Here is a 13,215-nt window from a genome sequence, read left to right as displayed (position 1 = left end):
TTAATAGGCACTGTTAGAACAGGATAACACCCTGTTTTATTAGGCACTGTTAGAACAGGATAACACCCTGTTTTATTAGGCACTGTTAGAACAGGATAACACCCTGTTTTAATAGGCACTGTTAGAACAGGATAACACCCTGTTTTATTAGGCACTGTTAGAACAGGATAAGACCCTGTTTTATTAGGCACTGTTAGAACAGGATAACACCCTGTTTTATTAGGCACTGTTAGAACAGGATAACACCCTGTTTTAATAGGCACTGTTAGAACAGGATAACACCCTGTTTTATTAGGCACTGTTAGAACAGGATAAGACCCTGTTTTATTAGGCACTGTTAGAACAGGATAAGACCCTGTTTTATTAGGCACTGTTAGAACAGGATAAGACCCTGTTTTAATAACCCATGGAATTTACGATGCAAAGATTGAAACGAAGGAGAAGCTTTTTTGTTGCTTTATTATTAACAGGAATATCTTATTAACAGACAGGCGGATGCAACTACCCTCAGAACGTGTTGGACTGCGTCCCAATACTCTTAGCAATACTTAGCAATGCAGCAATACTGCAGACCGATGATGAAAATGAAGTAAAATAGACTTCACTCTATAAAAATATGTTCCCCAACCATAGTCTTCAGTGTAATTAAATGTAAAAGATATTGGAAGTAGCCTATGAACCGATCATAAACGAAATATAATAATGTTTGTGTGTCGCGCAAGCTCATTTCTGGGATAATTTTTTATAATTGTACATTTAATGTGCAGTGATTTTGATGCATTTTAGCTTTTTTGATTGAGTTTTTGCCCCACCAATATTTTAATGTTCAAATCTCAGACCCGGCTCACAGCACACAGCTGGTGAGGTGAAGGGTGGAGGGTGAACCCCGGTAATGGTGTGAGGTCCAGATCATCCTCTGTTACTCCAGGAGGAGGAGAGAAACGAAAGCGCTGCAGGAGGGAAGTGAAGAAGAGGAAGAGCTCAATCCTGGCCAGACCCTCCCCCAGACACACCCTACGACCTGCGAGAGAGGCCAAAGATACAGAAAATAGCATGAAGTCTGTCCAAAAGGCAACCTGAATTGATCTACTTCTTGCAATTAAACTATTTGTTATATAATGAAGTTAATCTACCTGCAGAAAAGGCCATGAAGGCGTCCCTCTTGACAAATCCTCCCTGCTCATCCAGAAAGTGTGAGGGGTTAAAGGTGTTGGGGCTCTCCCATTCACTATCGTCCTGTAGGACCGACGTCAGTAGAGGAATCACAGACGTCCCCTGCAGTAAGGGTGAAGCATAGGACCCCTTATTTTCAGAGTAAAAGTGATGAAACGTTGTTTAATAGGAATGGATTGCAACTTCAGGCAGAAATATACACTTATGGCATGCCCATACTCCAATATTTCACAATCATGTGTTGTGCTCTGGATGCAGTCTTTTTGCATCCCCCAAATATGGAATCCTTACTGATATCATGGACAGTAATGGTTTGAGAACATTCCAAGATTTGAAAGATACATACAACTCCTTTTTTCTATATTTACTACTAAAGTCAGCTATGCTGGTCTACAGAGTCCCTTGGGAAACCCAACTACCAAACCTTCCAGTGATAGATTTATAAATACACTATCTGGGCTCCCAAATGAACTGATCTCTATAATATATAAACAACTTTTGGAAAGCTCATATTCTGAGCTAGCCATTTAAACAGTATGGTCCACAGATCTAATTCAATCTGAACAATCATTTAACTGGAACAGAATATAGATGTCACGTATACTCCCTCTCCGGCGCACTAGGTCACCAGGCTGCTCATTATTATATACACACACCTGTCACCATCATTACACGCACCAGCACCTCAGACTCACCTGGATGCCATCACCTGCCTGATTACCTTCCATATATTACTCCCTTTGGTTCCTTCCCAGGCGTTGTTTCTGTTTCATGTCTGTGTATTGTTTGTTCTTGTTTTGTATTATGTTTAGTTTATTGATTAACTCCCTGAACTTGCTTCACGACTCCCAGCTCACATGTTACAATTTAAAAATATGACCTTGGCATCCTGTAATCACAACCATACATTTATACAGGTGGGTGGGAGGCATGGTTTCCAGGTGGGGAAGGAGGATGCGGGGTTGGATAGGGACTAAAGGGAGGAATGGATTGGGCTTCTATTTATATGCATTTCTTTTATTGTTTTTGAATCTGTAACTTCCCTTCAGAAAAAAAAGACAATTTGAAGTTGGTCACAAAATAAACACAGAGATTTGGATATCCAGGTATCTGACCTTTTTGATGAAATATCCCTGGAAGGTGACATCTCGGCTGGTGGTGTGAGGGACGGCCATGGGTGCAATGCTGGCCAGTCTCTGGGTCTCATGGATCACTGCATCAGTGTAGGGCAGGTTCTTCTTGTCCTCTACCAAGGTTTGACGACTTCCTATGACCCTGCTGATCTCCTCCTGGACCTGATCTGAGACAGAAAGGAGGGAGGGTTGGAGTTAATACAGTGAAATGTACACTGAGTATACAAACATTAAAAACACCTGCTCTTCTTTCCATGACAGACTGACCAGGTGAAAGCTATGATCTCTTACTGTCTCTTGTTAAATCCACTTCAATCAGTGTAAATGAAGGGGAGGAGACAGGTTAACAATGGAGTTTTAAGCCTGAATACAATTTAGACTTTATTTAACCATTTAAGAACAAATTCTTATATACAATGACGGCCTACCAAAATGCCTCCTGAAGGGACAGGGACTGGGATTAAAAATAAGTTAAATATAAATAGGACAACACACACCACGACGAGAGAACACAACACTACATAAAGAGAGACCTAAGACAACACAGCATGGTAGCAGCACATAACATGGTACTAACATTATTGGGCAGACAATAGCACAAAGGGCAAGGTAGAGACAACAACACATCACGCAGAGCAGCCACTGTCAGTAAGACTGTCCATGATTGAGTCTTTGAATGAAGAGATGAAAAGATGATCGACCCAGGAATGTATGCGCTTTGGGGACCTTTAACAGAATGTGACTGGCAGAATGGGTGTTGTATGTGGAGGATGACGGCTGCAGTAGTTATCTCAGATAGGGGGAGTGAGGCTTAAGAGGGTTTTATAAATAAGTGTCAACCAGTGGGTCTTGAGACATGGATTGTGTATGTGTGCCATTCAGAGGTTGAATGGGCAAGATAAAATATTTAAGTGCCTTTGAACGGGGTATGGTGAAGCTGCCAAGCGCATCGGTATGTGTCAAGAACTGCAACGCAGCTGGGTTTTTCACACTCAACAGTTTCCAGTGTGTATCAAGAATAGTCCACCGCCCAAAGGACATCCAGCCAACTTGACAACTGTCAAAAGCATTGGATTCAACATGGGCCAGCATCTCTGGAATACCTTTCGAAACCTTCTAGAGTCCATGCACCAACAATTTGAGACTGTTCTGAGGAAGATGTTCCTCAGTTAACGTTTAACCTTCATTAACCAAGCCATCCTTGTCTAGTTTCATAATATATTCTTCAATCTGGCTCTTTGCCAGTGTTTATAACTTGTAACACCATGAGTGCTTTACTGTTTAATGTCTGTGTGTCACAGGTGGCACATTAATTGGGGAGGACGGGCTCATAATAATGGCTGGAACGGAATCCAACACATGGTTTCCATATTTTTGATACCACTCCACAGCAGCCTCCTGTGGTGTGTGTGTGTGCGTTCATGTGTTTGTATTTATATCAATCCTTACCCTGTATATGGGGGTACTTGGCCATTAGCAGCAGACCCCAGCGCAGGGTTGTCCCGGTGGTGTCGGTACCAGCACCAAACAGGTTACCAACACTAAATACCAGGTTGTCGTCATGGTAGAAAGAATCCATATTGCCAGATTCCTAACAGAAACAAACCCTCAGATGACATGAGTTATGTACAGTCCGTTTCGTCAACTCTTAGCCAAGAGAAACTGGCATGCATAGTATTGATATTAGCCCTCTGATTACAATGAAGAGATAAATGTGTCATGCTGTTCTGGGCAGCTTAAGTTGGCCCTTATTTTGACTGGACAATAATTAAGATAAGATCAAACTAGAGCTTGCTTTGTGGAGAGTGGTGCTTCTACACCTGCATTGCTTGCTGTTTTAGGCTGGGTTTCTTTACAGCGCTTTGACATCAGCTGATGTAAGAAGGGCTTTATAAATACATTTGATTGAAAAAAAGCAGAGCATCTATTTTTCACGGACAGTCCTCTTCAAATCTTTACAATCATTGAATCAATATGTTCTGACCATGAGAGTTTACAATCTAAAGTAACACCAAGCAATTTAATATCCTCAGCCACACCATTGATTACCTAGATTCAGCTGAGGTCCAGAATTTAGGGAATTATTTTTATCAATACAATGCTTAATTTTGGATATGTTCAGGACCAGTTTATTACTGGCCACCCATTCTCAAACTGACTGCAACTCTTTGTTTAGTGTTGCAGTGATTTCACTAGCTGTGATTGCTGACGGGTTGAATCATCAGCATACATGGGCACAGGCTCTGTTTAATGCCAGTGGCAGGTCATTGGTAAAAATAGAAAAGAGTAGAGGGCCAAGAGAGCTGCCATGCAGTACACCACACTTTACATGTTTAACATTAGAGAAGCTTCCATTAAAGAAACCCCCCTTGGGTTCTATTAGATAGATTGCCATATTGTGGATTCAGAGCTGAGGTTGAAAAGCCATAACACATAGGATTATTCAACACGTTATGGTCACTAATATTAAAGGCTGCTTATCAATAACTAGAAGAAGCAATTCATAAATGCATCAAGTGCAGCGTCTGGATGCTCCTTATTAATCATATCAGACCAACAAATATTTTTTAACATCATCCACATAAGAGTCACAGCAAAATGTTTTTTTCCTTTTTCTTCTTCTTAAAACTGCATTATTGATTAAGGGCTTGTAAGTACGCATTTCACTCTAAGGTCTACACCGGTTGTATTCGGCATGTGACAAATACAATTTCATTTGAATTGAAAATCGTTTGTATGATCTCATACACTATTTTAGTCCCATCTTTGATTATTATTAACCCCGGCCAAACCCTAACAACGCTGGCCCAATTGTACGTCGCCCTATGGGACTCCAATCAAGGCCAGTTGTGAAACAGCCTGGAATCGAACCAGGGTCGGTAGTGATGCCTCTAGCACTGAGATGCAGTGCCTTAGACCTCTGCGCCACTCAGGAGCCCTCATCAAGAATTTCACACACATTATCTGGATACTGACAGTTAGAAAATGGTGGCCTATAGGAGCTACACTAAAATAGGCTTTAGAGGAGGCAGGCGAACCTGCAATAACACAAGATCCTCTCTAAGCATTACAGGGATATGGCTCTGAATATGTACAGCAACAACTCCCCCATATGCATTCCTGTGTCTTCTGTAGATGTTATATCATTGTATTGCTAATGATGTACCAAATGAATTATCGACGTGAGTCTCATAAATGGCTAATATATGAATATATATCTGATGTTAGCAAGTTATTAATTGTATTAACCTTATTTCTAAGGCTACATATATTAAAACGTCTTATGGGCAGGTGGGATGGTAGTTACATCACAAATGGTCCTTTTGTTCGATAATGTCCTTTATATCAATAAAAACTCAGTTTAGCTGGCACGCTTCAGTCAATAATCCACCCAGTTTCCCTCCATCAAAATGCATACAAAATGAATCCCAAACATTACTAATAAACTTTTCCAAACAAGTCAAACAACGTTTATAATCAAACCTTAGGTACCCTGATACGTAAATAAACAATAACATTTAAGACGGAGAATCGTTATTGTCTTTACCGGAGAAAAATACCAAAGAACGCGCTCTCTTCCACACGCTTGGAAACACTATAGCGAAATGGGAGCCATCTTTTTTTCCAAAAACCCAGCATGAAACTCTTTCTAAAGACTGTTGACATCTAGTGGAAGCCCTAGGCACTGCTTTTTTTGGGATGGTTTGTCCTCGGGGTGTCGCCTGCCACATCAGTTCTGTTATACACAGATATAATTTTAACAGTTTTAGAAACTTTAGAGTGTTTTCTATCCAAATGTACCATTAAAATGATATGGTTAATATAATATGTGCTATTTTTTGCCATTTCCTGTGTAGCTTATCAGAGATAGAAATAATATGGAAAATAACAAAAAGCAAACAAAACAGATAATCAACACATTATTTTAAATCAGCTTGAGGAACTGTTTTAGTGTTTGAGTCTGAGTTTACATGTGATTCTACTGATACAGAGAACTAGTTAGATCCTCCCTCAGCTGGCATTCAGTCAAACTGGTTGAATCAACATTTTCCACATAATTTTAATTCAATTATATAGATGTTGAATTGACGTCTGTTCCCAGTGGGATGTTAGTGTTGGACAACTGAAGTTAGTTGTGTTTTTCAGCAGCAAAGTGAACCACAAGGTGGTGTAATAGGTACTATAAACCCGGCAGTTTTGTTCCTGGATACTGATTATCCGAATGTCTTGGTAACTTAGACAATATACCACTAGTGTGGTGCAAAATTACTTATTTACTGTTCTAATTATGTTGGTATCAAGTTTATAAAACCAGCAAAGCACCTCTGTGTTTTGTGGAATATGGCCAATAAACAAGGACTGTATACAGGCACTACACTTCGCGTCATGCAGTGCCTTAGCTGTGGTAAATTGACCAGATACCACACCCCCTCTGACCTTATTGATTAATTCTATTCTGTATAGTCATACTGAGCAATATTAATGCAACACTTTGTTATGAATGAGTGAGATGCAGATTCTGCATGAAGTCTTCATACCTCCAGGGTCTGCTTTCGGACGAGGAACGAGTCCACAAAGCCTCTACACATATGAGGGTTCAGAGTCTCCTTCAGGCCCCTCACCAGCTCTGTCACCTCCATCTTCATATCAGCAACATTCTTTTTCAGATGTGTCAGATTGTTTATCCACGGACCCAACCAGGGAAACATGTTGTACATCTACACAGAGATTCAGGTAGAATACACATAAAACAATATTATATTAATTATAACACACCACAACTATGATTAGATCATTAAATACAAATGTGATGCACATAAATCTGTAATTATTAGTTGTGAGCACCAATAGTGATATTCAATATTATTTGATATCGATATGAGCAAGGCATATTGTAATGTCAGTTTATTATTTGTACTATTCTGTAAAAAGAACACGTTACTTTTCCTGCATACACAAAACCCTCAAACAGACCTCACAGGCTCTAAATGTAGCATATTTAATTAATTGCCTGTTGATGGTCCTATAATATAGGCCTCCCTAACTAACCAGTATGAATACAATATTATAATAACAGAATATTCACGCCTGGCCCAAAGGACAATCTGCTAACAGTTGTCTGAACTTCAAAGAGCCATGGAAGTGAACAGATAAGTGAACATACACAGGTGCAATATATTTTATGCAAACCGATACGATATGGAATCACAAAAATAGTACTGATAGTGATATAATTTTGTATATCGGTGCCCATCACTAGTGATTATTTAACCATATTATATATAATAATTAAAATGATATAATTAATTGTACAAAATATTTTTGCAATTTAGCAGACGCTCTTATCCAGAGCGATTCACAGTTAGTGCATTCATCTTAAGATAGCTTGGTGGGACAATCACATGTCACAGGCATAGTAAGTGCACTTTTCTCAAAGTAGTTTTGAGGAAAAAGTCAGCAAAGTCAGAGCTAGAAACCTGTTGTTCAGGAACTTTTTGGGGGGGGGTGGGGGCGAGGGGTTTATTTAAGATACTTTTTGAGGAGATGGAGTTTCAGGTGCTTTCGGAAGATGGGCAGGGACTCTGCTGTCCTAGCTTCAGGGGGAAGCTGGTTCCACCATTGGTGTGCCAGGACAAAGAGCTTGGACTGGGCTATGAGGATTTTATTTGATATGTTATACGTATACATCATGAATATTGTATATAATTTATATAATAAAACATTTTAATTTGCAAGAATTCATAACAGGTGTTCTGTTTCCTTGTTTTATTGATTGCACTGAGACAGACATTATTTACTCAGAAAATACAGTAAAAACATAATGGTCTGAATAAGCAGACTACCTGCAATGATGCAGAACCTATAAGGTGAACATTCTCATTGGTCCTGTTCACCATGCCTGTGAATAGGGGGTCAGTGTATTCAAACCTGCTGCCATAGACAATTGCCGAGATTATGTTGGAGACGGCATAAAGCACAGGCTGTGCTGTGTCAAATGCCTTACCTGTAATAGACAAAACATCTAATTAATTACAAAATAAGCTTTCCAGAACCCACACGATCACTTAGCAAGCCAATTAGCTATTTACTAATAATATGGTTTAAAATAGCCTGATTTTTAACCAGGCAATTAAGCCTAGGCATCCCCTATAAATACATCATACTACTTCTACTACTAGTGTAGAGATACTGATTCTCTTACCCTCATGTTTTTCCAACACTTCAATCAGGTAGGGGATTTCCTCTAAGATTTTCTCCTCACTCCCTTTCTTGCCCATCCCAAAGTCTCTAAGGTTTGTCAGGGCAAAGCGCCTCATCTCTTTCCATGAGTCTCCATTGGTAAACAGAATCCCTGTAGAGAACGTAGTTTGTTTCCATGACAATTCAAAGTGTAATATTAATAAATTATATTTACTATAATATGCCATTTAATAATGATCATGTACACACACACACATACATACACATATATATATATATATATATATATATATATATATATATATATATATATATATATATATATATATATATATATATATATACACATAATCTGCCAAAGTATCTCTGCATCCTTTCTGGTCATGATCATCTGTAACTATTTTAGACATTTATATTATTTGCAGAGGATGACAGCCTGATCTCTGCATTCACCATTCTAGCCTGATCTCTGCATTCACCATTCTAGCCTGATCTCTGCATTCACCATTCTAGCCTGATCTCTGCATTCACCATTCTAGTCTGATCTCTGCATTCACCATTCTAGTCTGATCTCTGCATTCACCATTCTAGTCTGATCTCTGCAGTCAGCATTCTAGTCTGATCTCTGCAGTCAGCATTCTAGTCTGATCTCTACATTCACCATTCTAGTCTCAAATGTCAGAAATTAGTGGTATTATTAAAAATGAACTTGTCAGCTATTGGATCACTTTCAACCAATCAGAGGACAGCCTAATTCAAACACAGTATTTGGCAACATTGTTTGTTAAACCCAACCACTGTTTCTGCGAGGGCACTGATTGGACCAGACGTTTTCTGGCTTATTCCAAATGCCAATCTATTGGATAAAGGGCAGGCTGATATACATGCAGCAAAACAGAATGGTGAATGCAGCAATCAGACTTGTTCCATCAGGTTAGAATAAGACTTTCAACAGATTGTAATGCATTTAAGTTCCAACTCATCTCAGTGTCTGAAATTGATTGTGTATCTCAATAAAGTTTATTTAAAGTAACTGTTAGGTGGAAATCTCACTTTTAAAAGTTCATAATTTGTTAACTCATACCCACAATGTTGTTTACTCATCCTATGCTCATATTTGTGGCCAACACATACATTGGAGAACAAACACATGGATTACTGTTTTAGCTTGTTCATAGACTGGTTACAGATTAAGGAAATCAATAAGACAGGTTGTCATTTGGGTGAACTATCCCTTTAAGAATGGGTCATGGCCAGCAGAAGAGTAAAATATCATTACCATGTCCTTGGTTGAAATCATAGAACACAGGTGTGATGTCCCTGTCCCCAAAATCCTCTGCCTGGTTGACCAGCGCCTGCTTGACCGTCTTGTATCCTGCCAGAACAACCACTTTCATGGGTCCAAAGTGAACCGTGAAGATGGAACCATATTTCTTGGAGAGCTGGACAGATAAAGTATACATAAAGTACACCATAGACTCAGTTATGTCTCGTTATATTATATGACTAAGCACATAACTGGACATCACATACAGCCTGTTTAACATGTTTCAGTCAAGAAATAGAGTGAAGACAGTGGTTTACACTTGATGTCAGACCTACGTTCAAATACCAGTCAATGTAATTGAATTACTTACAAACAATTAGTATTTAGATAAAGTTTTTTATTGGAAATACATTTGGAAAGTATATGTGTCAAGCTCCCACTCCCAATGTCACCGGTCTACTAACCACTGGTCCTGGCAACCCATCTTTATGCACACATGGCAACCCATCATTATGCACACCTGGCAACAATCATTATGCAAACCTGGCAACCATTTTTATGCACACCTGGCAACCATCATTATGCACACCTGGCAACCATCATTATGCACACCTGGCAACCATCATTACGCACACCTGGCAACCATCATTACGCACACCTGTGACTCATCATTACGCACACCTGTGACTCATCATTACGCACACCTGTGACTCATCATTACGCACACCTGTGACTCATCAGTCACACCTGGACTTCATTACTCCCTTGATTACCTACCCTTTATATAGCACTCTTTTGTTATCAGGTAGTATTGTTTATGTTTCCATGTCAGAGGTCTGGTCATGTCATTAACTGCACCGGTCAATGTTACAAGTGGCATATTTACAACTACTTGTTGTTTTTATTTGATGTAGTTGTTTTTGGCTGTGTATTACAAAATACTCAAACACAAAATGTCAAATACTTAAGTACACTATGTATTTGAACCCAGGTCTGTTATAACAAGATCCCTGAAGGGATATTTCTAGGGTGCATCTCGGGCGCCGAAGACGTGGATGTCGATTATGGCAGCCCCCCGCACCTCTCTGATTCAGAGGGGTTGTGTGAAATGCGGAAGACACATTTCAGTTGAATGAGTTCAGTTGTACAAATGACCAGGTATCCCCTTTACTTTCAATATTCTGAAGTGACCTCATCGCTTTCCTTGCAACACATTGGTCACTGTCACAAAGTATTTTGTCCATAGCCTGGTTCCCAACAAAAAACATCTGGGACCAGGTTACTTGGGCAGGACATATCTATTGAAATACACTACAGAATAGAACATTAAACAACATTAACCAGCTAAAAGCATATACAATGTGCCAGAGTTCATTCATCAGTTTGCTTACTGAACTTTTCAAACATGGTGAAATAGCAAAAAAACGACATACAGTAAGTGGGATAAAACAGATCAAATCTCACAGATCAAATCAACATCAACATGTTTTGTTCTGAAAGCAAAGGATGACTTCATCTTACCTCGCAGAGAGTGCAGTAGGGCTTCTTGAGGTCCAGCTGGAGCATGTTACCAAGCAGGGGCAGCGGCCTCGGTCCTGGAGGCTCCCTCCCCTGTTCCTCAGAGCTGGAACCAGAGGAGCGGAGGTAGAGGACCAGCAGAAACAGCAAAGTACCCAGCAGTGTCACCGTGCTTGATGTCTGTAGAAGACCTTCCATAAGAGACATCTTCAAACTGAGCTCATACACCTTATACTGGGCTAAAAATACAACACACTAATGCTCAGACAACAGATCTCCAAGGAATGCTATTTGTATAACCTCCCCACCCCACCCTATTGGAGCAAGATGAGAAGAGGGAGGGTACAACCTCAGAGGAGGAGCTAAACAATGCAACTCCAGCAGGTCTGTCTACATATAATTGTGAAACTCACATGATCTCACCTGCAGGTCATTGACAAACTCTCCATATGATTTGTGTCCTGGTCTTTCCAAAAAAGGTAATACATCGAAAGGCATTTATACGCCCGGTGAAATGGAATTAGGCTGATAGACCAGATTAACACATGTAAACTTTATTCCATCACCTAAGGGATGATGAGGGTTACATTGATAGAATGAGGTTAAATCTAATCATATTTGGGATTTGATTGTGTTACTAAAGATCTTCAGAAATCCCCTCCGTTGTCTAATGTATAAAAATATAATACATTTCTGATTGACATATATTTACATCTCCAATCATATATAATAACTTTTTAGACACTTGAAGGTGTTCCACATTTGATGTTTTATTTGTTTAGTGTGAGTCAATGATGATCAGGTAAATGGTCTGGTAAAACTATCTTCAGTGCAGACAGTGAGAGGAAGAACAGGTCAGGCTGGATCCCAATAATCCCTCTGCCACGAGGTTACAAAGGTCAGTTTACACATTCCAAAGACAGAATACATTTCCAATCTCTGTAAAAGTCTGAAAACCTCTTCTTGAATAGAGGGAAGCATAACTAACAGAAGTCACCTTAGCCCTGCATATACAGATACTTCAATTAAACATATGCTTTTTCATCATAGTCCTATATTTGTATATCATGTGTAGTCTAAGACAGAAGTCGACCCACAATTTAATTTGCTCTCCAAAAGTTTTGTCTGTTTCTTTTTTAAGATTTTCAAGTGGAGATCTGCTTCCCCAACCTCCCACTCTCGATGGGTTAGTATTTCTCATCTCTCCTTTAAATTGATCAAATGAGGTTCACTACCCATGGTGCTACTGACAAATCTACAAAGGTATGGCAGCTTTTCATTTAATTTGTAATCAGATCCACATCTCTGGCTTTTGAATTACTATAGATTATTTAGGTTAGGAACCTAAAGGTGTATGCACAAATCTATATAAATAAATGCTTTCTTTACACAGCTAATCAGAGAAGTATTTGAGAGATTGTGGTTGTGAAAAAAAGACACATGGGTCTGTATGTCCATGTGTTTGCCCTGCCCTACAGCCACATCACCTCTGACATCTGCCTTTAACTAAATGGATCACTGCTCGGCTAAGAGGGAAATATACGCTCCCAGCCCTCTGCTCTATTACAACATTTTCATAAATAAATTGTGACTGACACCCACATAAGATTTTTATTGATGGACAAAGGAATTCAGCTCAAAATTACGTAAGTTTAGGAAATCTGTTTGCAAATACTCCCAAAAATAGATATACAGGTTCATCCAGGTAACTGCCAAAATAAAGGAAACACCAACATAAAGTGTCTTAACTTCTTGCGTCGAGCCATCCCGGATCCGGTATCGTGACTACAGCCTCAAGCTCATTACCATAACGCAACGTTAACTATTCATGAAAATCGCAAATGAAATTAAATGAATCTATTTGCTCTCAAGCTTAGCCTTTTGTTAACAACACTGTCATCTCAGATTTTCAAAATATGCTTC

General features: G+C 39.4%; 1 protein-coding gene across 1 annotated transcript; it reads right to left on the bottom strand.

Moving 5' to 3' along the window:
- Window positions 1–438: 438 nt before the first annotated feature.
- On the bottom strand, window positions 439–11,598 carry LOC135564720 (cytochrome P450 2K4-like). Its single transcript, XM_065010614.1, has 9 exons — window positions 11,296–11,598; window positions 9,787–9,949; window positions 8,509–8,658; window positions 8,150–8,310; window positions 6,845–7,024; window positions 3,756–3,897; window positions 2,289–2,473; window positions 1,134–1,275; window positions 439–1,021 (listed from the first exon to the last, which is right to left on the bottom strand). The coding sequence occupies exons 1-9, from the start codon at window positions 11,497–11,499 to the stop codon at window positions 834–836; spliced, it is 1,515 nt and encodes a 504-aa protein (XP_064866686.1). The 5' UTR covers window positions 11,500–11,598; the 3' UTR covers window positions 439–833.
- Between the last annotated feature and the right edge of the window lie 1,617 nt (window positions 11,599–13,215).

This window comes from Oncorhynchus nerka, linkage group LG26 (assembly GCF_034236695.1).
Source record: "Oncorhynchus nerka isolate Pitt River linkage group LG26, Oner_Uvic_2.0, whole genome shotgun sequence".
Lineage (NCBI taxonomy): Eukaryota > Metazoa > Chordata > Actinopteri > Salmoniformes > Salmonidae > Oncorhynchus > Oncorhynchus nerka.
The sequence above is the reverse complement of the archived record's forward strand: the minus strand, read 5'-3'. Positions and strand labels throughout refer to the sequence as shown.